Source organism: Podarcis muralis, chromosome 7, assembly GCF_964188315.1.
Source record: "Podarcis muralis chromosome 7, rPodMur119.hap1.1, whole genome shotgun sequence".
Taxonomy (NCBI): Eukaryota; Metazoa; Chordata; class Lepidosauria; order Squamata; family Lacertidae; genus Podarcis; species Podarcis muralis.
This window is the reverse complement of record NC_135661.1, coordinates 17,090,953-17,116,235: the sequence shown is the minus strand read 5'-3', so window position 1 is coordinate 17,116,235 and position 25,283 is coordinate 17,090,953. Positions and strand designations below refer to the sequence as shown.

At 43.7% G+C, this 25,283-nt stretch overlaps 1 protein-coding gene across 7 annotated transcripts in view; it reads left to right on the top strand.

Annotated features, from left to right (window-relative positions):
* Positions 1–25,283, top strand: part of PRDM16 (PR/SET domain 16) — a 458,346-nt gene that overhangs the window by 397,399 nt on the left and 35,664 nt on the right. For 6 of the 7 annotated variants that reach the window (XM_028740965.2, XM_077931318.1, XM_077931316.1 and 3 more), the window contains 3 exons: positions 14,612–14,714; positions 24,274–24,472; positions 24,655–24,802. In XM_028740965.2, the coding sequence (XP_028596798.2) occupies positions 14,612–14,714; positions 24,274–24,472; positions 24,655–24,802 (450 nt within the window). Of the gene's footprint in view, positions 1–6,236; positions 6,491–14,611; positions 14,715–24,273; positions 24,473–24,654; positions 24,803–25,283 lie in introns of those variants that run through there. The other variant, XM_077931319.1, reaches the window with a different exon arrangement.

Here is a 25,283-nt window from a genome sequence, read left to right as displayed (position 1 = left end):
GGCAGGAGCTGGCTGCACTCTGAGGAGGTTGCCCTCCTCTGCTCCCCTCTTCCAATTAACCTCCATCTCCAGGACCTGCCCCCATGACATCACCAAGGGCCATTGCTAGGTCTCAGGTTTGGGCCCTGGAATTTCAGGGCCTAGGTTGTTCCTGATCTGGCCACCCTAGAGAGGAATGAGAGTCTCCTGGCAACTCTCAGCACCCTTAACAAACTATAGTTCCCAGGATTCTTTAGGGAAGGCCATGACTGTGAAAGTGGTCTCACAGTACTTTAGATGTGCAGTGCAAGTGGCACCTAGCCCATCCAAGCACAAAGGCTGCGCTAGTTAAGCGTTGATTTCAAATGACGATCCTGAGTGAAATGCAGAGATAAGACTTCCACCCAGTGGCGTAGCGTGGGGGCTGCAGGGGGGGCCGGGCGCACCGGGCGCAACATCTGGGGTTAGGGCAAATCCATTGGTTAGGGGGCGCAAATCCACGGGTTAGGGGGCGCAAATCCATGGGTTAGGGGGCGCAAATTACTTGCCTTGCCCCGGGTGCTGACAACCCACGCTACGCCACTGCTTCCACCTATCAAATTAAAATCCTGGCCCTTTCAGCCCGGATATCTGCTTATTGCCATTCTTGCAAATTGAGCACGGTGAACTACTTACACCCTTGCTTTCTGTCTGCAAGGCAAAATACCTGCCATCATGGTTTCTAAAGAAGCTTGTGGTGTGTTTTGGGGTGGGGGCAAGCCTCACTTCTCTCTCCCGGACGGGGGCAAATGGCAGGTCCAACTTTCTGGATCATTTGACTCAGTGGTTTTTCATTCCCGTAGGGCACCTATGGAGGGAAGGCGGCAAAAAAGGCAGGGCAACCTTCCTGCAACCTGTTGATACACTGCTCTTTCTAGAACACACAGTCTTCTTGGATAATGGGCATTGGAGCAGCCCAAATGGTATAGAGAGCCAGTGTGGTGTAGTGGTTAAGAACGGTAGACTCATAATCTGGTGAACCGGGTTCGATTCCCCGCTTCTCCACATGCAGCTGCTGGGTGACCTTGGGCCAGTCACACTTCTCTGAAGTCTCTCAGCCCCACTCACCTCACAGAGTGTTTGTTGTGGGTGAGGGAAGGGAAAGGAGAATGTTAGCCGCTTTGAGACTCCTTCGGGTAGCGATAAAGCGGGATATCAAATCCAAACTCTTCTTCTTCTTCTCTTCTATAACAGCTCCTTTCACGTGTTTCTCTCTGGCTGGAAACAAGAGCTAATGGGAGCCAGAGCGGCTTGCAGTGTGAGCACCCATGCCGCTGTAGATTCTGGGGAAACGGGTTTGGCAGGTTTCTTGGAGTGCCGCAAAAACCAAAAGCGCCTTTTGAGTAGTGGCAATGGTGGCACTTTGGCTCATTTCAGATGTAACAGCAAAATGCTAAGTCATAAAAAATAATTAAAAAACCGCTGATCGGTTCTTGAGCTTCAGCAGTCAAAGTCATAACAGAAGTCACTGCTGCTGTGGATGCTTGAAACTCCACTTTTAGTTTCAGAGCGTTAAATAGCATTTAGTTTGACTGAAGCCTGAACTGTCCATCTCCTTCACCCCAATATCTTATTAAGCTGTTTACACTTCAGGGTTGTTGTTTTTCTGGGTTTTTTTTCCTGCACTTGGCAAAACATAGCTATTGTCAATATATGAATATGTATATATTATATAGATACGCAGTTTCTGATATCGAGTGTTTTTCAAATGTATGTTGAAAACCGAAAGCTAGCATTCTTGAATCAGCAGGAAGCACTTCCACTATGACCAGTGCTGAGTTGTTTTGTGACATGACCAGGTTTTTGGGGGGAGGGGCGGGAATCTCCAGTAAATAGATGGTTAAAATATGATTTCAGGGTTTTATTACTTATTACTTATTTATTTATTGTAGCTGAAACGAGGCTCCCAAAGTGAGCATTCAGATAGAAATTTTGTTCAATATGATCAGCTCGTTTGAATGGTCAGCTAGCAAAGGTAGGAAAATAAAGAGCACTTTTTAAAAGGTACAACCCTAGAGTGGGGTGAGTGGCTTTCTTAATTTTGAAACATAAGTGACATGCTGGCAAGAGAGGAAATTCATTGATTCTAGAGGAGGAGGAGGATATGTTAGGTGTTTTATATCGCCAAAACCCATTTCAACAAAACAATTTCTGTATTTCTTCTTCCTTTCCTCTTCCCCCTGCAAAAAATAAAATAAAATAAAATGACGTCACAACGTTCTTTACCACTTGGTTCCAAAAGGTATTTCTCTGCCAAAACTACTTAATTCCTTTTGGAAATCATTTTGGAAGTGAACCGACAGTGAGGCTCTTGTCGTTTCCCCTCCTCAGATCTCTTCAGTTTCAGAACTTTGGGAGGGCTGCTGTAACAATGAATACTGGGGGAGAAATAACCTCTGAATACTTCATATATGTGTCTGCCTATCTAATCCAGCCTTCCCTCGCCTGGTGCCCTCAAGAATCCAGGCGTTTGTGACTACAAATCCCATCATCCCCAGCTAGTGCAGCCAGCTGGGTACTGGATCCCAGCCTGGACCAATAACATTTGCATAGAACATTCAGTGTCTATATTTACCTATACCCAGAAGCCAAAACTCTAAGGGGCTGTAGTGGATAGTGGAAGCTGTGACATTGCTTGGGTGGTGTAGTGGTTAGAGTGTTGGACTAGGATCTGGGAGACCAGGGTTCAAATCCCCACTCAGTCATAAAGCTCCTTGTCACCAAGCTCCTTGAGAAAGTTGGGCTAGAAAGACAATAACTTAATTAATTAATATGGGATGTTCGTATCTGCCCATTGCAGTGCAGTCTTAGCTAGGTCTACTCAGAATCAATGATGGAGTGGGGGGCAGGAATGCCAAGTTGAGCCCACGGCTGTGCGTGCCATGCAGCATGCATGACCCTGGCACCAAAATTTGTGGGTGCCCAGACCTTTTATGGAGAATTTTGTGGGCACCTAGGGCCCCAGGGAGTTGGCACCTGTGGGGGGGGGGGAGATTCACTTTGCATTTAAAGGTGAACCTACCTAATTCGTGCTTTCTGATACAATGCACAAACCAAAACACAGCCGTTTGCTGTTATCTGAATTTTGCAATGCAGTTCTCTAGCCAAGTAAAGTGTCCAAAAATGGATACATTAGGGCAAAGTGTCCAGAAAAATGCATATGTTGCTGAAAATAGCATGCAAGACTACAGTATATTCGGACAATTGCATGGGAAATGTGCATCTTAGGAGAAGTGCACGCTAACTTTCGATCATTTTTCACGAGGATCAAAAGAGAGAAAGAGAGAATTCACAAACTTGGTGTGGGAATGTGGAGAAGGGAACTTCCGGGGAATTCTGCTTCCCCAGAATTATGTCTGGTCTCTGGCAATCTGTTGTTTCTATTGATGGATTGTGGCAGTGTCCACCATACCCTTTAGACAATTTCACTGAGGTAGCTTATATTAGCAAAATTATAATTTCAAAAAATGCAACAAAATGGTTAAAACAAACCTAATAGATAAAAGCAGCATAGATTAAAAGCCTAGGAATTAAAAAATAATAGTAATTGCCTGGAGCCAAAATGACTTAAAAGGTGATACCAGGCAGGCCTCCCTAGGAAAATTATTCTATATTTGGGGTGCCACTACAAAACATGTCCTCTTTCTGTCCCTGCACTGCAGATAACAGAGTCACAAGAAGAAAGGCCCTGTTGTCTGCCTGTTAGTCCAGGCTTATTCCACTACGAGCTGTAACTATTCTTTTTCTTCATTTTCTTACTCATTTCCCTTACCTGCCTAACTTCAGCAAAGTTACTATAGCCTTTGTCTTTGGATCATAACTCTTGGACCAGCTCTTATACCGAAAATCTGGTTCAGAACTATATTTGAGCAAAGGATCTTTTAATTCACATTTACATTTTGAGTTGTAAGAGTATCACACACAATATATGCATACATCTAAACTCAAGATTAAAGTACCTTCAAAATAATATTTCCAAATAGTTCAGCAAATTTACAAACATATTTCCCAGTAACCAAACGGTACTTACATTTATTACTTCTCCTTCACAAAGCATTTCAGATTATTGGCATTTCCAAGGGAAAATTCTGAACGAATTGCCTATTCCACTAAACTACCGAGAGATTTTCATGAAGCAAACAATACCTGTCTTTATCCATTATGATTAGCAATGTTTTGAGAGTACTGATATTATGCATTAATAATATCGGCATTTATCACCTTCCCAAGTGAATACTGTTTCACCATAAACACATCATTCAACATTCTGTTTAACTCATCTTTCATAGTTTCATCTCTTGCTATTATTATATGCACAATGGATTTTCTGGCAACCTCTCAATTGTAAAATATTTTACGTAGCCAAACATGGCTCAAAAGACAAACAAACCACCTAGCCAAACAGACACCATTTTGGGGAGATATACGTATGAGATATTATGTTACATTGCTAAGCATTCTGATAAATCCCTTTGCTCGCTTCTAGAATTTCTGAATCTCCATTCATCCCCACCAAATAGTGATATCACCCACCCACAGTCTCGTCCATCTCCAAAATGTGTATCTCAAATGCCGTAAAGGGGAGGTTCAGAACTAATTAGTGGATACTGCATACTTACTTGGCAGTGAATGGTTTTTGAAACCTGACTATGTCTGGCAAGCTGTTCTGCATCGGGTAAGACAAGGTACTCCTCTGTTACGTGTTGTATTCCCCCCCCCGCCCCCATTCACCCTTGAATTTTCTTTAAGTTGCTGCATCTGGGAGCTTTGTTATATATTTCCAATAGTCACTGGTAGGCATTATTCAGCAAAGATGCATATTTCCCACGTGCTTCTGAGGCATTTCATTCATTCATATTTCTACACTTTAATCATTTCTGGTCCAGTTCTTAGACTGGTTGTGTGTTTCTTGTATTGATACTAGCTAAAATAATTACACTCTGGGATTTAAAAAGCCTTTTTATCAGTTTCAACTGCAAACTCGGGAAATCAGACATCCTGAGGTTGTTCTGGCGTTCTGAATCCCCCCCCCCCCCAGTTTTTGCTAAATGCATTTACCTATATTTCCGTACTTTTCTTCTTTCAGATCTTGGGATGAGGCTTTTTGCGGCATTCTGAACTTGGTATGAGCATCCAAGAGAACGTACCATACTTCAGAAATGCTGTTTTTATTTTTCACGACAAGAGCAAACATTTGTAACACCTACTGTGGAATTAGCAAATTATCCAAATGATAAAAATCTTTGTAGTTAAAAAGAGAAGCCAACACATACTTATCCTCAATAATTTCCAATGCCTTTTTTAAAAAATTCAAGTTCGCTAGTTGCTGAAGAAGACAGAATATTCATGCCTCGTCCACATTGTCAGAAATGAAACGTTCTTGTAGCTGCAGTGAGGTGACATTAATTTGTGAAAACTACAGAGAGACCCCGGCTTCCTTAAAAGGCTAGTGCACTGAGCCTAGCATGTGCTTTCTTTGACAAGCACCTAGTCTTTCAGATTCACGTAGCAGCGAACAGATTATTTCAGCCATGAATTGCTTGTGTAGCACGTAAGTATAGATGCTGACTTGAAACAAGTCTTGGGATGGGACTTGCTCCCAGGTAAGTGTGTCACAGATGGCATCCTTAAGGCCACCTTAGAAATCTTCTCTCTCTTTCTCTGTTGAAATGGCAGAAAACAGAGCAAAACCAGTAAAATGTAAGCACCTTGACCAGGCAGTTCACAAACCAACAGAATGTTATGCCTAGACATAATAATAGTAGACCCACTGAAATCCGTTGACCCAAGTTAGCCGTGTTCCTTAATTTTAGTGGGTCTACTTTGAGTAGGACTGGCATTAGAGTCCAAATATTAATGGTACTAAAAGTAGCATTAATCCCTGGGATATTTATCCCTGTTGAATGTGTTCTAATCCCAGGAATTATAATGAAGAGGGAAGTGGGTTCTTGTTGGTTGCTGAGTTTAAAGTTTTGTGGGGGTTTTTATCTGTTTTCTTTTTGTTTTCTCCACCCCTCAAAAAAAAAAAAAAAAACCTGAGGAAGTTTTCAGGCAGTTTCGAAACTCTGGACGCCTGACTCCCATAACCCAAACATCCTTTTCCTTCAAATTGCAAGGAGGCTGCAATCTCTCTCTGACATTCTTAGCGTAAGGAGGCTGGCTTGATAAGAGCTGTGGGTGTGTCTCGGATGTGAAGATTTTAGGTAACCGAGAGAGGATGAAGTGAAAGGAAGACTTTTGCAAGAGAGGGATAATCTGAACTGAGGATGCTGTGTTGCAGATAGAAGTATCCCCCACACTCTGCACACACACGCCCTCTCGGCTTCCTGAGGCCCATAATATCTGCTGTTTCCCTCTAATCGCGTACAGAATGGTTTTTGTGGTCAGCTCTCTTGATTCCGGATTAAAGCACAGGGACCCTCTAAATTTAACCTGGGTCTGTCCGATGGGGGATCTTGCACAGCAGAAGCAGGTCAGAGATTTCATTGTTGCTTTTTCTCTCTCTTCCTCTCCCTCTCCTTAGCCCAGCTTTTGTCACCTTGTGTTTATCAATATGCCTGCATTCTGTGGAGCCTTTAAACCTCTGCTTTGCAATGCAGTGTAGATGGAGAGGGGCTGCTAGGGGCTTCTTAGGGCCAGGATCTAAAGGACAGCGGACCTAATTCCAATGAAATCAGTACAACTGCCAACTCATCACGACACAGCATCATGCCCCTTTCCTCCACCTCACTCAGGAAACTTAATGAAGTTTTAGATGTAGGAACAAAAGGCCACCAGAAGCTGCTTTCTGCAGAATCAAATGATTGGTTCATCTAGTGCAGTACTGTCTACCTTGACAGGTAGTTGCTCTCCAGGGATTCAGTTAGGAAATATCCCTAGCCCATACTAGAGAGATGGCAGAGACTGATCCTAGGATCTTCCACACGAAAAGCAGGTGCTATCCTGCTAAGCTACAGCCCTTCCCCGTGTTCTTTGTAGGGATGGGGGAAGAGATTAAATTTGCTTCTAATTGAAATTCCAACCTACCGGATTTTCACTTTCCAAAATATTTACGCAAATCAAAACGCAGCCATTGTTCAAAAGCTGCTCTTTCTCTGATTTTATTTGTATTGTATTTTTGCAATGCACTTCTCCAGCCAAGTAATGTGTACAGAAATGCACATGCGATGATGAAAAATTCATTGAGGATTGGAAACTCTTCATTGAGTATTTAAAGAACTACTGCAGCGAGATGAAAACGCAAGCAGGACTTGAAATATGAGCAGCAGCAGCATGTATTACTAAGATAAATAGGTTAAATTGAATGAATGGAATAGTATAGGCAAAATATGCAGCATTTAAGGAAACCATGGAAGGGGAGGACGGGAAGCCAAGTGACAGAGTAACTTATGGTTTAAGTTAAAATTTGTAAAGTGTTTTTTTTCTCTCTGTGAAAAATTACTAAATAATAGGTTTTTTTTAAAAAAAAAGAAAATGCACATGCTAGGGTTAAGCCTGCATTGAAACGCACATATTAGTAAAAATAGCATACAAAAAATGCATTATATCAGGGAATGTTGCTTTGCAAAAAAAGAAAGAAAAGGTTGCACCAGCGAAAGGTGTGTATTATTAGAAACGCTAACTAATTTTCTTGAGGAATTGAGGACTGATGTGAGATTGTTGAGAACTGGACTTAAGTTTAGGAAAATGAGAAGGTGGAGGAAACCAAAATTGACAGTCTCAATAGACATGTGTCCCCCTAACAAAATGTTGTGTCTGTTCAGAGTAGGCCCATTTAAATTAACGGACACAGCTAACTTAGGTTCCATGAATTTCACTGGATTTATCCCCGAGTAAAACTTAGCGGGAGATAACCCATCCACTCTGAAATTCAACCTTCATGAGATGAGATTACTGGACTGATCAACTTCCCCCCTGCTCCCAAAAGAAAGCTGGAGATGAACTGTGCAGAATTCCCCTTCAATCTCAGCACTCTTTAAAAGTTGATCTGTCCCGCATATTCTCCCACAGTGTGCTAGGAAGGATTCAACCTTGCCTGCCATGAGGTTGTGAACGTTCTTATCTGAGCGGATGGTGCCTTCTGGAATGAATTTCTATTTGTTCTTTTTTGCTGCATTAAAAGATGCTTACAAGGGATTTTGCTGTTGCTTTAGCTTCGGTTTAGCACTTAGGTTTATTTGAGGAATAAGGTCCTTTCTTTATGTATCCACCTTTAAGGAAGCTTTTGAGAGATGGCTCTAACTCTTGCTAGGTGGAAGGAAGGAAGGAAGCGGTAGGATATACAGTATACCAGTTTTGGGGAAGTGATTGCCTTGCCACTCGACATCCTTTTCATTGGTAAACGGTGCCCTCTAGCGGGCGAACGAAAAACACGGATGCACCCCCTCAGAGAACGTGAGAATGCCTTTCAAAATAAAGGTCCATAAATCCAACAAGTTAAAAAGCAGCAGTTCGTGATCCAGCCTTATCCATTTATTAAAATTATATCTGACAGGCTATTTGGCTAAATCTGGGTGAGATGTGTCAGAAATGGGTTCACTTTCAAAAGCAGAGGGTAAACCAAGACAGAGGAGAAACAATAGTTGTTTTGTGCCTATAAGGCCAACAAGGAATGAAATACTGCTCCTTCTGTCTTGCGCGGGGTGGTATATATCACACACTGAATGAATCATTCTTTGAGCACAACGGAATTTCAGCATTTCCTCGGGAGTTGCTTAGAGGCATCACCAAATATCGGCTAAAACCGAATTCAGAGCGAATTCACAGCTTCTGAAACAACTGTGTGATTTTCAAGGGAACATTTGGTGGTGGTGAGGAGGAGAAAAAATTATAAATTATCCCCAGGGCCGCTGCATGCCACCAGAGTCATTTTGCTTCTGAGGAACAATAAGATTAGTAGTAACGATATATGTGCAGCCTATGTTGTTACATAGACTTTATTCTGTGTTCTGCTGTGTTGTGTTTTAATTGTCGGTGTGGATTGCACACCGTCATTTTAATCTTTGTTTTGTAATATTTTATAACATATGTGTGTTGTTAAGCATTCCAGGAAAAAGGACAGGATAAAAGAATGAGAAATCAATAATATTGCAGGTTGCTTTAGGTTCTTAATGCAAGTTTCTTTCTTTCTCTCCCTCTATCTACACCTTTATAGCTACCTGTTTCTAAGAGTGCCACTTCGCATGACAAAAATTAAAAGCAGATCCCTCACATGGGATTCTAATATTAAGAAACTTAAACTAGTCTTCCCTGACGTGCTGCCCTCCAAATGCCCTTGCGGGTACTTATTAATTACGTACCACTTAATGGCAATATTGGCTTCTAAGTGGTTTACAAGTATGAAAGCCAGCAACACAGATATTAAAATATAAACATCCATACTTAAGAGACACACTGAAACAATCCCATTAAAGCATTAAATATAAGCACCCATAATTAAAATTGGGGGGGGGGGACAATTCCATTAAAACAGTACACCAATTAAAACAAGAGATGAGAGGTCAAAGGTGGAAAGATCATAGGAATGCCTGTGTAAATAGGTGGATCTTCCAAAGCCGGCGGAATGCCAGTGCGGATGGAGCTTCTCTCATTGGACGCTAGCTCCCATCCTCCCTGGCCATTGGCTGTGCTGGCTGGGGTTGATGGGAGTTGGAGTCCAGAAACATCTGGAGGGCCCTAGGTTGGGGATGGATGTTTTCGGGGAGGGAAAGGAGAGGAAACGACTGTTGGCTCCTGGTTTTCCAGGGCAGGTGGGCATTGTGCTCTCAGCAGGCTCTCGTTCCCTGAATGTGTTCTCCACCTCCTCCTTATCACTGTCATTGCTGCCCACTCCTATCTTTCTCTCCACCCATTCCACGCCAACTCTCAAAGCAGGCAAAGGCTGCTGCTCTATTCCCCAGCTACTCATATGCAGGGAGCAGAGGTAAGCAAGCAGCACATTGAGGAATGAGTGGACCAGGAAGCTCCAGGGATTGGCAATGGGCCCTTACTGGTGTGGGGGCCTTGGCTGGTGCCCAGTGATGTCAGGCCCTGCTGCCAGCCCTGGAGGGAGCACTAGGGGTGAATCGGAACCAATGCAGTGTCAAGAACTTTGGACTGTGTCCAGTGTTTACGGTTGTTGTTGTTGTTTGGTCGTTTAGTCGTGTCCGACTCTTCGTGACCCCATGGACCAGAGCACGCCAGGCACTCCTGTCTTCCACTGCCTCCCGCAGTTTGGTCAAACTCATGTTGGTAGCTTCGAGAACACTGTCCAACTATCTCGTCCTCTGTCATCCCCTTCTCCTTGTGCCCTCCATCTTTCCCAACATCAGGGTCTTTTCCAGGGAGTCTTCTCTTCTCATGAGGTGGCCAAAGTATTGGAGCCTCAGCTTCAGGATCTGTCCTTCCAGTGAGCACTCAGGGCTGATTTCCTTCAGAATGGAGAGGTCTGATCTTCTTGCAGTCCATGGGACTCTCAAGAGTCTCCTCCAGCACCATAATTCAAAAGCATCAATTCTTTATGGTCCAGCTCTCATTTCCATACATAACTACTGGGAAAACCATAGCTTCCTATTGAAATGACTAGTCCCAACTTAGTTCTATTAATTCAGCAGGTCTACTGTGAGTCAGGCTTAGTTGGGTGCAACCCTCTATTTTGGTGAGTAAAGGTTTGCTTGCTTGTTTGGAGTATTGGTCATTAATTTGCAAGATAGCATGGATATCTAGCTATATAAGTTCTCAGGGGAAATTTCCCCATCTCTGAGGAGGTTGCCATTTTCCACCATGTCATAGGCCGCAGGTTAGGCTCAGCTATATCTCCCAGCTCCTCACTCTAGTGAAGATTTCTGTTTAGAAAGAGACTCGCGAGTATTGAAAGACCAATACTGCAGCTGCTGCCTCTAGTTGCAGTCACCAGGCTGTGAAACATCGCACTGTGGGATGTGTCAAGCCAACTGCCCCTTCCTCTCTGTGGAAAGGTCCCCTCCACTGCGAGTGCTGACAATGCAGCCTTAGGACACTTGCGTCAAAAGCTAATATGCTGTTTTCGCAAGGCTGGTTGCACAAAACTCATGAGCTTATCTGTTTCAAGTCAGGACAGCTATTTACAAGCAGCAAAAGAAAGAGAGGGGAAAGGAAGGCATCAAATATAAACCAGGGGCATGGTCTTAGAGGGTTCAGTTGTTGTCTTCTTCTTCATTATTATCATTATTATCTGCAAACATTTCCATACTGCTGACATTAAGGAAAAGTATCCCCCCAGTGAACAGCATAAGGGGGAGATGTAGATAATGCTAGACCTATTCAGCCCAGTATACCTGAAGGAGTGTCTCCACTCCCATCGTTTGGCCCGGACATGGAGGTCCAGCGGTGAGGGCCTTCTGGCGGTTCCCTCGCTGCGAGAAGCCAAGTTACAGGGAACCAGGCAGAGGGCCTTCTCGGAAGTGGCACCCGCCCTGTGGAACGCCCTCCCAACAGATGTCAAAGAGAAGAACAACTACCAGACTTTTAGAAGACACCTGAAGGCTGCCCTGTTTAGGGAAGCATTTAATGTTTAACAGACCACTGTATTCTAATACTTTGTTGGAAGCCGCCCAGGGTGGCTGGGGAGACCCAGCCAGATGGGCAGGGTATAAATTATTATTATTATTATTATTATTATTATTATTATTATTATTATTATTATTATTATTAGCACTGCAACCCCATAGTTGCCTTTGGCTGGACTTAACCCCGTCCAGGGGTTAAGTCCAGTTCGATGTACCTTTATGTTTACCTGAGCAGCCTAAGCAAAGCCCTGCTACACCTCTGGTCTCTTTGGGGCTTCCTCTGCCCTCACCTACATCCTCTGCAGGCTCCTCCGATCTCAGGAAGGGTCTCCTCACAAGCCACGAGGGCTCTCCAGCTCTCTCCTGCCATTTCCTGGTTTGACTCTATTTCTACCCTGGCACTATGCATATACACGGTTGCGTACGAGGGAATAGTGCATAAGTGAGGGGGACGCCTGTATTTTAAATAGTCGTAACCCGCCCTGAGGGTTATAAATTGAGCAATAATAACGAAATCTCTCCCATTACTTGCATTGTTATAAATTTAAATTTTCAGTTATAATGCAGGGGGAAAGGGCATAAGTTTGGATATATCATAACCACAGCCCAAAGGATTATTGGTCATCCTCTCCCATCTTTGGAAGAACTGTACGGTTCCCGTTGTCTTAGGAAAGCAAACAACATCCTGCAGGATTCATCTCACCCGGGACACAGTCTGTTTGCACTACTGCCTTCTGGCAGGAGATATAGAAACATCAAGTCAAGGACAAATAGACTGAAAAACAGTTTCTATCCAAGAGCTGTGGCCTTTTTGAATGCTGTAACTCGATAGTGTGACCTGGGAGTTTGATGGGTGTTGGTGTAGGTGTGGCTGGAATGTGGTTTGTTTGGTTGTTGTTGTTGTTTTGCTTTTGTTGTTTTTAAGGGATGGCATCCAATTTCGTTGCACTTGTGCAATGTTGCACTTGTGTAATGACAATAAAGAATCTATTCTATCTATTCTATTCTATTCTATTCTATATATTTCTGGGACTCAGCCATGCTGCAACAGTTGGCAGCAGTAATGAAAGAGGGGAAATTGCATGAGGGGAGAGGGATCTTGTCCTCAGATCCTAATTGTGGTTCTTCCACAGGCATCTGGTTAGCCACTCTGGGGATAGGATACTGGGCTAAATGGGCCATTGGTCCAATCCAGCAAGTTCTTCTTATGATTCATGTTCAACATTGAGTGACGCACATTTCAGCCGCATTTATAAGCTGTAGGTCTTCTGATTGGATTTCTTCTTTTGGGAAACAAAGTAAAGGGACACTGACAGTGTTTTGTTTTGTTTTTGTGGTGGAGTTACTTGACAACTGGCATCCTGTGATTTGTTGAATTGTGGTCAAGATTAATTTCCCTCTCCCCCTCAAAGACAAAAAATAATAATACATGGACAACATGGATTAATTATCCACAATAGCCTTGATTGTTTTTGAAGCACAAAATCAGTAGTACAACACAGACCTGTATCACGGCTGCACATTGGTTGCGGAACTGTCTCCTTTGGGAATCGTTTTCATTACAAATCTTGGGCCTGTTGTGGAAGCTCTAGCTGGTACAGGATGCGGCTGCTAGACAGGGGGGTGGGCAGATGGTCAACCAGATATGAACCTCTTGCTAAAACATCTGCATTGTCTGCCAATGTGCCACTGGATGAGTTTCAAGGTTCTTGTGTTGATATGAAAAACCCTTGAAAAACAAACAAACATGGGTATACTTTTAGGACTGCTCGACCCTTTCTATCCCAGCTCAATTTCTGAGATCATCCACCTCCACCCCACCCCAGTGGCAGTGGCTAAATGTAAGATGTGATTAATAAACACAAGCAGACAATGATCTAGATTAGAAATGGCCACAACTTTATTGATTACAGATATAGGTGGGGTTTTGGCTCAGGCATTGGGTGTAGATCCGTTCCAGCCCCCAGCCCCGACAATAACAAAAATTCTTTAATTTAAAAAAGGTTAGGGAATTCAGCCCCCCCCCCAAGTTCCTACTCAAAAACAACCCTGTTGTTAATGGTCTTTTATGTTTTATCACTATACAGCACCTTGATATTTTATGATACAGCAGAATAGAGGTGGTGTGGATGTTGTTGTTTTTTACAAATAAATAAACCCAGTGCTAGCTAACATTCTTGAACCAGCGACCTGTTCCATGTACTTCTCTATTACCAGGAATGTGTGACTTTGGAGATGGTGGTTGGTGCAGAAGTGGGGGGTTGTTGGTATTCATGACTTCTTGGGCTCTGCCATGACTGTATAGCTCCTGCATATAGGCAAATGGGTTTTCCGTCATTCACTTTGTGGCTGACCCACAGATCACTATTGCACGCTCATAGTTTGGCTTGCAGCTGAAGTGGATGAGACTGGTTGAGTGAGGAGCATTGCATGTACCCATGAGGGATGTTGCTCCGTGCATCAGAGAGGAAGATTTCAAGCATAACAAAAATCAGAAGAGTACAAGAAGCATGATAGAGACCAATATTTGGGGTTGCATCTAATTCTTCTCAGAGTAGAGCCGTCCTTCAGTGCTGAATGGCATTGGGAGCCCCTTCTCACCCAAAGCTCTGTGAAGACATCAAAGCTATGCAGACCTTTGGATCATTCCACATATAGGGGTGTGTTGAAAACCTCTCCCTGGCAGGCAACACCCTTGGGGCACTGTGATCTTCGCTCGGGCAGAAGTGAAGAGACTTTTGCAAGACCACTGACCAACTTCCCCCTCCAAACAATTCAAGTTTGTGTTTGCCAATCAGGGGGGGGGAAGACATGTGCTTTGAGCTATATTGAATTGTGACTTTCCCTCCTCTGAGTCCATGAAAATCTGGCAAACTTAGCATATGAATAATAGCTGGGAGCAGGGGTGGGGGGTGGGGTAGAAGCTGAAAAGAGCCAAGATCAAACAGATCAAGGGGCAATTTTCTTTTTCCCTCTGGGGAAAAAAAGGCCTTTAAGTCATACGAAAGTGACTGTGCAGATTTAATATTTCCTCTTCTCTTCTCTTCTCTCTCTTTGCAAATGTCTAGATTTATTATAAAGTTATTAAAGAAATTGAACCCGGAGAAGAGCTGCTGATGTATATGAAAGAAGGTACTTATCCGACTGGGAACATCCCACCCAGTTTGGAAGGTAAGAATTGATACGCGAACACACTCTGCAACCTTGCCCCATTTCCTTCAAGACATGAAGCTCCCCAAACACGCACACAACGAGCCAAAAATGATGAAGGAGTTAGAAGAACTCACCTGTGAGAAAAGGTTCCAACATGTAGGGTGTTTTAGTTTTAGGAGCGAATAAGGGATTGGGGACATGATAGAGGTAATTATAATTATGCATGATTTGGTAAAAGTGGATAATGCTATAAAACCCTGAGGTGATCCAATGTAGCTGAATGCTGGACAATTCAGGTCAGAAAACAGGACTGGACTCATACACACCTTCCATAGTTGGAATTTTCTCCCCCAATATATAGTGATGGCCGGCAACTTGGATGGCTTTGAAGAAGGCAAACTCAAGGACGACAAGGCTATCAGTGTTACTAGCCACAATAGCTGTGTCCTCCCTCCACTGCCAGAGGCAATATGCTTCTGAATGCTGGTTGTTGGGAATCACAAGTGGGAAGAGGCGTCCTTCTTGTGGGCTTTTCATAATGGGCATCCGGTTGGCCACTGTGAGAACAGGATGCTGGACTAGACACTGCCTTGGCCCAGCGTGGCTCATGAAATGTATCATAAAGAGGAGGCCGCAGAGGGGATGCAAAGCATCGACACCTTTTTTTTTTTATCAAGCAGTTTGTGGAGGGAACAAATTGTGCAGCTTGCAATGCAGAACTGAAACGAAACTGAGAGCCGGCACCACAGTTCTTGGTATGGCAAGCCAAGAGAGCCAATGCACTAGAGTGTTTCTTTTCGGCTTGTTATTCTGCCCCATTGTGTGATTGCAGCATTTCCATCATGAGAGTGACGAGCTCTGCCAAGAAGTGGACTACAGTATCTGCATCCGCAAACGGTGATGAGTTGGCAGCTATTTAATTCGTTTTCTTCATCCTCATTGCAGGAGAGCTATGCTGAGGAACTGATCTTTGGCATGTACACTACTCTCTGCTCTGTAAAATGCAATGCTTTTTGGCAAGGAGGCTGGGAGATTCTGCAGGCATGGTGGCTGCATCAGCAGCCTTGGGTGTGGACCTTTCTGCTTCTAATGTTGCCCTGTGGGCATGGGAAGGGCTGTAGCTCAAAAGCAGAGCATCTGTCTTGCATGCAGAAGGCTACAGGTTCTGTCCCCAGCACCCCCAGTCACTGTAGGTAGACCAATGGGTTTGACTCAGTATCAGGCACCTTCCTATTTCCCCATGTCTTAAGAGAAGTTCCATAGCTCAGTGGTAGAGCACCCGCTTTGCATGCAGAAGTTCCCAGGTTTGATCCCCATCATCTCCGGGCAGGGCTGCCAGTCAGTGTAGGCAATACTGAACTAGATGGAAGAGTGGGTCTGACAAAGGAAAAGGCATCTTCCTCTGGGTTGAAGCCACAGTGTTACAGCTTCCATGCCGCTGACCCATCCTCAGAACTGGGCTCTTAAGCCAAACTGCATGCTCCGAGCACCACGTGGTACAGTCCTTCCTGGACTGTAGGTGTGATGATACTGAGGGAGGCTCTGAAACAAATGGGAGAAGTAGACTGCTTAGTTCTGGAAGATCTGTTGAGCATCATACCTTTCATTTCATTCCAAAACGACACATTTCTGAATCTATCCGGGCGGGGCGAACCCCCCAAAAACCCCATTTACCTTGCTTCCAACAATGTTCCATTTTTGACATGCCACAGTATTTATCTACCACCTCCTAATAGCGTATCAAGTAGCAGGCAGTTGCCGGCTAATTGCTTCCCAAACATAATAACCTATCATCATCAAACATTTGACTTTTTAAATACTTTGTCTTTCTTCTTTTCCTCTTTTTTATCCCCCCCCCTTTTTTTTTTTGCCTTCGACAAGGCTCGGTCTCTCCCCCCCACCTTGCTTTTCCAGTGCAACTCTGAATTGCACAAGAAAGGAAATGTTAAAATGTTCTGCACAAAGATAATTAAAATCTTTTTCTCCAAGCCGCAGCCAAATGTGGCAGACCCCCTTATCACTGCAGGAATTTTGAGCAGGGCTCTTGAATTCCTTTGAGATACGGTTCTGGTAGATTAGCATGTAGATCCTACAATTATGTTCCCCTTGGTCTCTTTGAAAGCTATTACGGCCTGATGTAATTTTTCCTCTCCCCTTCCTCTTCTCCCCCGGTTACTTTCTCACTATGTCCTAAGTGTTCCTGATGGAACATAAGGCAGAAGCGTGTAACACAAATTTGACAAAGAGGGCAGGAAAGAATGACAGAAAAGAATTGCCTGGAGAGATTCAACCCCTCCCTTAATGCCATGAGTCCTAATCTAACCCCAAGGAACATTGGAAGCCATCTTATAACAAGTGTGGCCATTGGTCCATCTAGTGGTCTGTCTACACTGATGGGCAGCCTCTCTCAAGGATTTCAGCCATTATGATTTCAGGTAAAAGCCAGTGTTGTGCAGAGGTTAGAGCAGAGCTTTCCAAACTGTGTGTCACGACACGTAAGAGTGTCGGCTGCAGGGCTGGAAAGGGGTTAGCTTAATCTCTGGTTTGCTAGTAAAACTGAATTACTGTGTCACGAAATGATACATGTCTATAAAGTGTGTCACCAGCATGAAAAGTTTGGGAAGCTCTGGGTTAGAGTGTCGCACTTAGGGAGACTAGGATTTGAATCCCTGTGAAGCTCACTGGGTAACCTTTGGGCCAGTAACTCACTCTTGGCAGAACCTACCTCACAGGGACCTCACAGGGTTATTGTGGGGATTGATTGGGGAGGGGGAGAACCTTGCATGCCACTTTGAGCTCCATGGAGAAAAAGATGGATGGATGGATAGATGATAGATAGATGATAGATAGATGATAGATAGATAGATAGATAGATAGATAGATAGATGATAGATAGGTAGATGTTAAACATAGATATATGTTAGAGATATAGATAGATAGATGATAGATAGATAGATAGATAGATAGATAGATAGAGATATAGATAGAGATTAGATAGATAGATAGATAGATAGATAGATAGATAGATGATAGATAGATGTTTCACATAGATATATGTTAGAGATGATAGATAGATAGATAGATAGATAGATAGATAGATGATAGATAGATTAGATAGATAGATGATTGATAGATAGATAGATAGATGATAGATAGATGATAGATAGATAGATGATAGATGATAGATAGATAGATGATAGATAGATAGATAGATGATAGATAGATAGATAGATAGATAGATAGATAGATAGATAGATAGATAGATAGAGATAGATGATAGATAGATGATAGATAGATAGATAGATAGATAGATAGATAGATAGATAGATAGATAGATAGATAGATATAGATAGATAGATGATAGATAGATAGATAGATGATAGATAGATAGATAGATAGATAGATAGATGATAGATAGATAGATAGATAGATGATAGATGTTAAACATAGATATATGTTAGAGATATAGATAGATGATAGATAGATAGATAGATAGATGATGATAGATAGATAGATAGATAGATAGATAGATAGATAGATAGATAGATAGATAGATATAGAGTGGCTGGGGAAACCCAGCCAGATAGATAGATATAGATATAGATATAGATATAGATATAGATATAGATATAGATATAGATATAGGTATAGGTATAGGTATAGGTATAGGTATAGATTATATACCGTATTTTTTGCTCTATAAGACTCACTTTTTTCCTCCTAAAAAGTAAGGGGGAATGCGTGTGCGTCTTATGGAGCAAATGCAGGCTGTGCAGCTATCCCAGAAGCCAGAACAGCAAGAGGGGTTGCTGCTTTCACTGTGCTGCGAGCCCTCTTGCTGTTCTGGCTTCTGAGGTTCAGAATATATATTTTTTCTTGTTTTCCTCCTCCAAAAACTAAGTGCGTCTTGTGGTCTGGTGTGTCTTATAGAGCAAAAATTACGGCAGATATAGATATAGATATAGATATAGATAGATGATAGATGATAGATGATAGATGATAGATGATAGATGATAGATGATAGATGATAGATGATAGATGATAGATAGATAGAACTATCTCTCTGAGCCCGATACCTGGAGATATTGAGGATTAAATTTGGGGCCTTTTCATGCAAGGCAGATGCTCTACCACTGATCTATGTCTCTCCACAGAACCCTTACAGTTGTGCCTTCACACTAAACTCTGGTTTGGCTTGGCATTATGTGTGAACCAGCTCTACTAACAGGCTTTAGGGCAGTGGTGAGGAAACTTTTCCAGACCAGGGGGCCCCATTTCCTCAGCTGTGGGTGTGGCAAAAGTACAGGCATGGCCAGACAACACACTGCTTTCTGGGTAAAATCACTAGGGGAAGATGCAGAACAGGGCCAATGAAGGGGGTGGCCCACTGTGTGTGACCTGCGGAGACTCCCAAGGTTTGGAGGGTCAGCCCACAAACCTGAGGCTGCACAGACCTACTTCCGGGTTAGCGCCATCGGCAATGACCGGGAGGAACCCGCTCCATAAAAATCGGGTCTTGCCGCCGCGGCGAAGGCGGAGACCCTTCAAAAATCCCAGGCGGAGGAAGCCTGGGAATGTGGGATTCGGCTGACACCAGGAGCGCCTCCCCTACTCGCAGGGAAACCCTTTTTCGGGGATCCGAAGCAACGTGGGGTGAGCGGCGCGGTGTTTTGAATCGACTGCTACTTTTACGGAGTGAAGCCGCACAGCCGTTGCCGGAGAGCGCTGACTTTTTCCTGTGGACAATTGGACTCTAAACAAGTACCCGTGAGTAAAACGGAAAATTGGATTAAGAAACATTTTAATTTGGCACTGAAGCGGGAAGGTTCTAAACAGGAAGTCCGCCTTCTGCTTTTGTAAATAGACTAAAGCAAAAATTTGCAAGCTAAAGTCTGGAAAGTCATATATAAAGGACTAAATTTCCTTCAGTTATAACCATCAAAACCCCTCTTGGAAGCAGGAGAAAAGGGGGGGAATTTTGATTGTTCAAGCCTACAGGAGAGAGAGTAAAGAAAGATAAATTTCCACCGTCTCAAACCTGGAACGGGGTGTCAGAGACAGAAATTTTTGGGGAAGTTCATTGACTGTGAATGGAACATCTTTTGACAGATAGTTTTAAAAAAAAGAGAAACAAATTGATTCCAATGCTGCCTTTTGCATCTAAAAGAAACAAAATATTTGAAAAATGAAAGTAATTTTCTTTTGTTGGACCTGCTTTCAAAAGATGGATACAAATAGAAATTGTCTCCTCTAGAGGGAGCTTGTTAAATTGTTGCTGGAGTCGATCTGGGGATTTCACAGCTGCGAGATTAGGATCGTGAGACCAGACTCTGACCTTGTATAAAAATGTGTTTAGAAGAAGTTTTGGTGCTTGCTTTTTGCAAGACAAGCGCTTTGTTGGAGCAGATGCATGAGAAGATGGATTTGATGACTGTTGCAGTCAAAAACTTTGGACAAACGGCGAATACTCATATAGAAACCATTCAGGAACCAACTCAGGAACCTGTTTTGACAGGGCAAGTGCAAGTGCAGAAGATAATGGAGGAGGTTGCTGTTGAACCTCAAGTAACACAAATGGAGAGACCCGAGGCCCTGCAGGGGCATAAGCCGCTGTTCTTGAAGATTGAATCTGGAGTGGGCCGGGGGGGGGGACTGGAGTTGTGGGGGCTTTTAATTTTGAAGGGTCTTTGAAACATGCTTTTAAATACTTTTTGGACTACAGTGCTGACTGTGGGGAATGGGCTGATCTGCTGAGGGGAGATGGAGATATTTTTGGGTTGGAGTCTCCCCGAGACCTATTCCTCAATGAGAAAGGAAAGAAATTAAGAAAAAGATCAACAGAAGACAAGGTAAAGTGCAGGTATAAACAAGAAGAAGATCTGCAGAAGGGACATGGAAGAGACTTAAGAGCCTCGGACACAAGAGCACCAGGTTGATGGACTAGAGGGAATGGACAGTAAGGACTGACATAACCTGAGACCAGGAAGAAGAGACGTTGGATGAAGATTGGAAGAAAGCTTTTAAAAAAAATTATTTTGAGAATTAGTGTAAAATTAATGAGTATTAGGAAAAATGTTGGAATGAAACTATTTGGCTTTAGTAGAAATGATATAAGGAGTTATGTATAAATAAGTATTAAGTTTTAAGCTTTAAGGTATTTTATGGTAAGATAAGGTTAAAATAAATTAAGGTAAATTGAATGACAGAACATAGTGAAAGATAGCAAGGATTTGCTGAGTGAATTAATAGGTTAGACCGTTAAATTACTTAACAAAAATTGAGAAAGATGGAAAGGATTTGCTGAAACAATTAACTAAACTAGAATACAAAAAGGGAGGTGTGAGGAGGTCGATGAAACAAGCAAATGAAAGATAAAGAAATGGAATATTGGATGTGTGTTTTTTATTGTTGTATTGTTGTATTGGTTTTTATGTTTTTTATATTCTTTTTTTATGTATTGTAATGTATGTCTTGTTGAATTTTTTGTTGTTTTCTTTTCTCCTTTTTTTGTAATTTTTAAACTTCTAATAAATATAATTTAAAAAAAAAAAGAGGCTGCACAGACCTGCACAGACCTGCTTTGAGGGTCCTTCCCCATAAAGTCAGAGAGAGATTTAGAGCTCTATAGGGGTTGGTTATTTCCCACTGAGCAGTGTGAACTGTAGTATATCTGACTGCAGTAGGTGTCCTGTTTTGCACCCAACACAGACTCCTAATGGATATCTTCATTCATGAGGCACAGCAGCAGACATAGAGTTCAAGCATGACAATGCAGAAAACAGGCGAGATGTTCAGAACTGAAGATGTCCCAACAGTTCCCACACCCTGCCCACCAAGCTTTTAAGTATGAGGCGTGACACAATCGACCACGAGGCTCGCTCACTTGGAGGGGATGTGAGGATCGCAAGCCCCCATTCATCCAGGGTGGGTGGGAGGCAATGCCTGGTTCTGGGCAGCAAGACTACGCCCTCTCATTCATGCTCCTGATCATTTGCTGCTGCCTTCAGAGGTTCCTCCCACCTTGGCTGCCCAAAGCCCTCCCCAGCTTCCATTTAGACCCTCTGCTCTTCCTGTAGACCATGGGGAGGAGCCAGCACCCGGGAAGCCCCTTCTGAAGTGGCTGAAGTCAAAGCACAACAGGGAGAGCCCCCCCATCCTCTGACCCCATTTCCCAGCAACCAGCCTCTCTATGGGTGACCACATGTCCCAGTTTAGAGAGAATGGTCTTCTCAGTCCAGTGTCAAGATAAGGAACCATAAAAAGAGAGTGCAGCATTGAACCTGCCCATCAACCCTTTAAGACCTAGACCCCTGTAAGACCTGGAACCCCTTAAGACCTGGAACACAAACTGAGCAGACACACCAGTCACCTTAGCCCTGTCGTCCACACTAGAGTGAGATGCCTTGTATTCCTATTTAAAGGATTATAGTTCTGTCTAAGTTTGTATTTGTACATGTGAATTAGAACATGTGAACATTATGGGTTGTATCCAGGGCTTGCACTACCTAACATTGATGGACATGACTAACTTAGGTCATTAATTTCAATGCTTCTACTCCGCCCAGGACCTAGCTGTATACAGCCCTATTGAAATCACTGTCATCTTTCACCTTCTGTTTTCAAGATCCCTCTCTCTCTTTTTGGGCAATGCAAAAGTGGCTGTATATAAAGGTTGTATCCAATGTAGTCCTATGCAGCATGGACCCATGGGGAGCAATAGATGTGAGTAACTTAGGTCCATTCATTTCAGTGGTCTACTCTGTGAAGGACTGGCGTTGGATACAAACCCCCCTCTCTTATTTGTTCATCTTTTTAAATTGAATGTTATGGTTTGTTCTGTAAATATGAATAAGAACAGTTTAAAAAGTAGTGACAGTTACAGGCTTTATATTAGCAGTAAAACTGTTAGAGTGAGCAAGAGGCTTTAATTACAAAGCAAGCTTCTGAAACGGAGGAGTTCAGTGCTGAGGAAGGTGGGAAACCGTAAAGCAAAAGCAGGGGAAAAAGAAGAAGAAGAAATTTACCAAAGCTTCTGTTTCAAGCGAGGAGGAAGAAATCCTGCTCTGTCCCGACTCTCCTCCCAGAAACCGCTCTGCTGGAAAATTTACAGCGCTAAGCCGATTGTTTGGTTTGGCACTCTGGTCAGGATGCTGTCTTGTAAACTTAATAATAGCTGCCCTCCTTTTAATTTGTTTGACCTTGACTACAATAATTTATTATGTGCGTTAGAAGGTTTCTCTCTCTCCCTCCTCCCCCCGTCACTTTTCTTTAAAACAAAGAATTTGGCTTCTTCCCCTTGACTGCATGGAGAGAGCTGTGCCTCGGAATTCCCTTTGGCTTCAGTCGCTCATGTGGCGGCTGGTTAGCAATCGACTTCGTATTTAAACAGAGGACAGAGTTTTATTTTTTATTTTCCCCTTTTACATGTATATTTGAATCCCTGGAAAACCTAAACAGCTGGTTTTTCCTCATTGGAAAGACATAATTAATCTTGGTCTTGGTGAATGGTTAGTTCAGCATCTCTCTGCATTTTGTCAGTGCTGCTGACAATGTCTGCCTTTTCCTTCACCCTCCGCCTCACCCCCACCTTAAGTCTGCCTTCAGATTAAACTCTCTAGGTTAGGGAGGTAAGAAGGTTTTCCATTCTGCCTTGTCGTCATCCCATGCAGCGCTGTCTCCATCCTGCTGCAGTTTGCCTTCTGCCAAAACCGTCGTTACTTCTCTCACTGGCCATTGCGACAGAATTGTGCAGCCTGCATAATCTGCAGAACAAATTACGCAATTGATTGCGTAAATAATGCAAGATGCATTGTCGTTCCGTCATTCCACCCCATTCATTTCAACACAAATAAAAAAGGGGGGGTAATCAATTGCATATTCTTTGCATATCGTTTTGGCTCTGGCCCCACTTGCTAGCCGCATGACATAAAAAGGTTCCTCGCCTCTATGATACAGAAAGAACCATAAGAAGAGCCTGCTGGATCAGACCAATGTCCCATCTAGTCCAGCAACCTGTTCTCACAGGGACCAACCAGATGCTTGTGGGAAGGCAGCAATCAGGATTTGAGCACAAAAACGGTCTCCCTTCCTGTGGTTTTCAGAAACCGGGGTTCAGAACCATTGCTGTCTCCAACTGTGGGGGCAGAGCATAGCCATCATGGCCAGTAGCCAGCCCTCTGCTCCATGAGTTTTAATCCATCTAGGTTGGTGACCCCAGGCCTGCCTCCTTCAGTATCGGGTTGGCCATTGGGAGAACAAGATGCTGGGCTGAACAGCCCTGATCCAGCAGGGCTCTTCTTATGTTGTTCTGTTCTCTGCTCCAGCCAGTGTGGTGTAGTGGTTAAGAGCGGTAGACTCGTAATCTGGTGAACCGGGTTTGATTCCCCGCTCCTCCACATGCAGCTGCTGGGTGACCTTGGGCTAGTCACACTTCTCTGAAGTCTCTCAGCCCCACTCACCTCACAGAGTGTTTGTTGTGGAGGAGGAAGGGAAAGGAGATTGTTAGCCGCTTTGAGACTCCTTCGGGTAGTGATAAAGTGGGATATCAAATCCAAACTCTTCTTCCTTCCTTCCTTAGAAGTGCACACATACCGCTGCGAGGACTGCGACGAACTCTTCCAGTCAAAGATGGACATGAGGCGGCACAAGAAATACTCTTGCAATGCCGTCAGCTCCCTCTATGAGACCCTCAGCGAGGAGATCAAGCAGGAAGGGGCTTCCGATGGGCAGGTCCACGAGTGCAAGGATTGTGAGAGGATGTTCCCAAACAAATACAGGTAATGCACCCGGGAACCGGTGAGATGCTGAGCATCCTGGCTGGGGCTGGTTGGAGTTGGTCCAGAACACCTGGAGGGCACCAGGTTTACTCTGTAGCCCTCTTACCCTGTTAGACCTCTTTCAAAATTAGTGGAAGAACTGTAGTATCCATGCAACGTGTCCGCCCATTTCTCTCTTTCAGCTTGGAACAGCACATGATCATCCACACTGAGGAACGGGAGTACAAATGTGACCAGTGTCCAAAGGCCTTCAACTGGAAATCAAACCTGATTCGTCACCAGATGTCGCACGATAGCGGCAAGCGATTTGAATGTGAAAACTGTGTAAAGGTATGGCTGTGATGGGCGCCATTGATTGACTCTGGTTGTGGTCCCAACCACTCAAGAGGATCAACCCTACCTTCCTTTGAAGATGGGCAAATAAAGGAACAGAGAAATTCTGTTTTGAAATGAAACAAATATCATGGATTGGCTGGACCCAGAGGAATGGTGGGAAGCACTGGGGAACTCCCAAGGGAAGAAGGCTCAGAGCCCTGGGAGAGGTGGTGGGATGAAGATGAGTGGTCAGAGGGAGAAGACTGGGATTGGCAGCTAAGAAGGCAATGGCTTAGTGAGCTGGGAGAGTCTGTGGCAGAGGGAAGTGCAGAAGGCAGAGAGGAGGGAGGCCAAGAGGCAGAGATGAGTCTTGCTGAAGAAGCCAGGGTTTCTCTCTCTCCTGCTACAACAGGCTCCCCTCACCACTGGAGTCACAGTACTAGGAGAGGCATGAAGAGGGAGGAACAGTGGCAGGCATGCAGGCACAGTCTCAGAT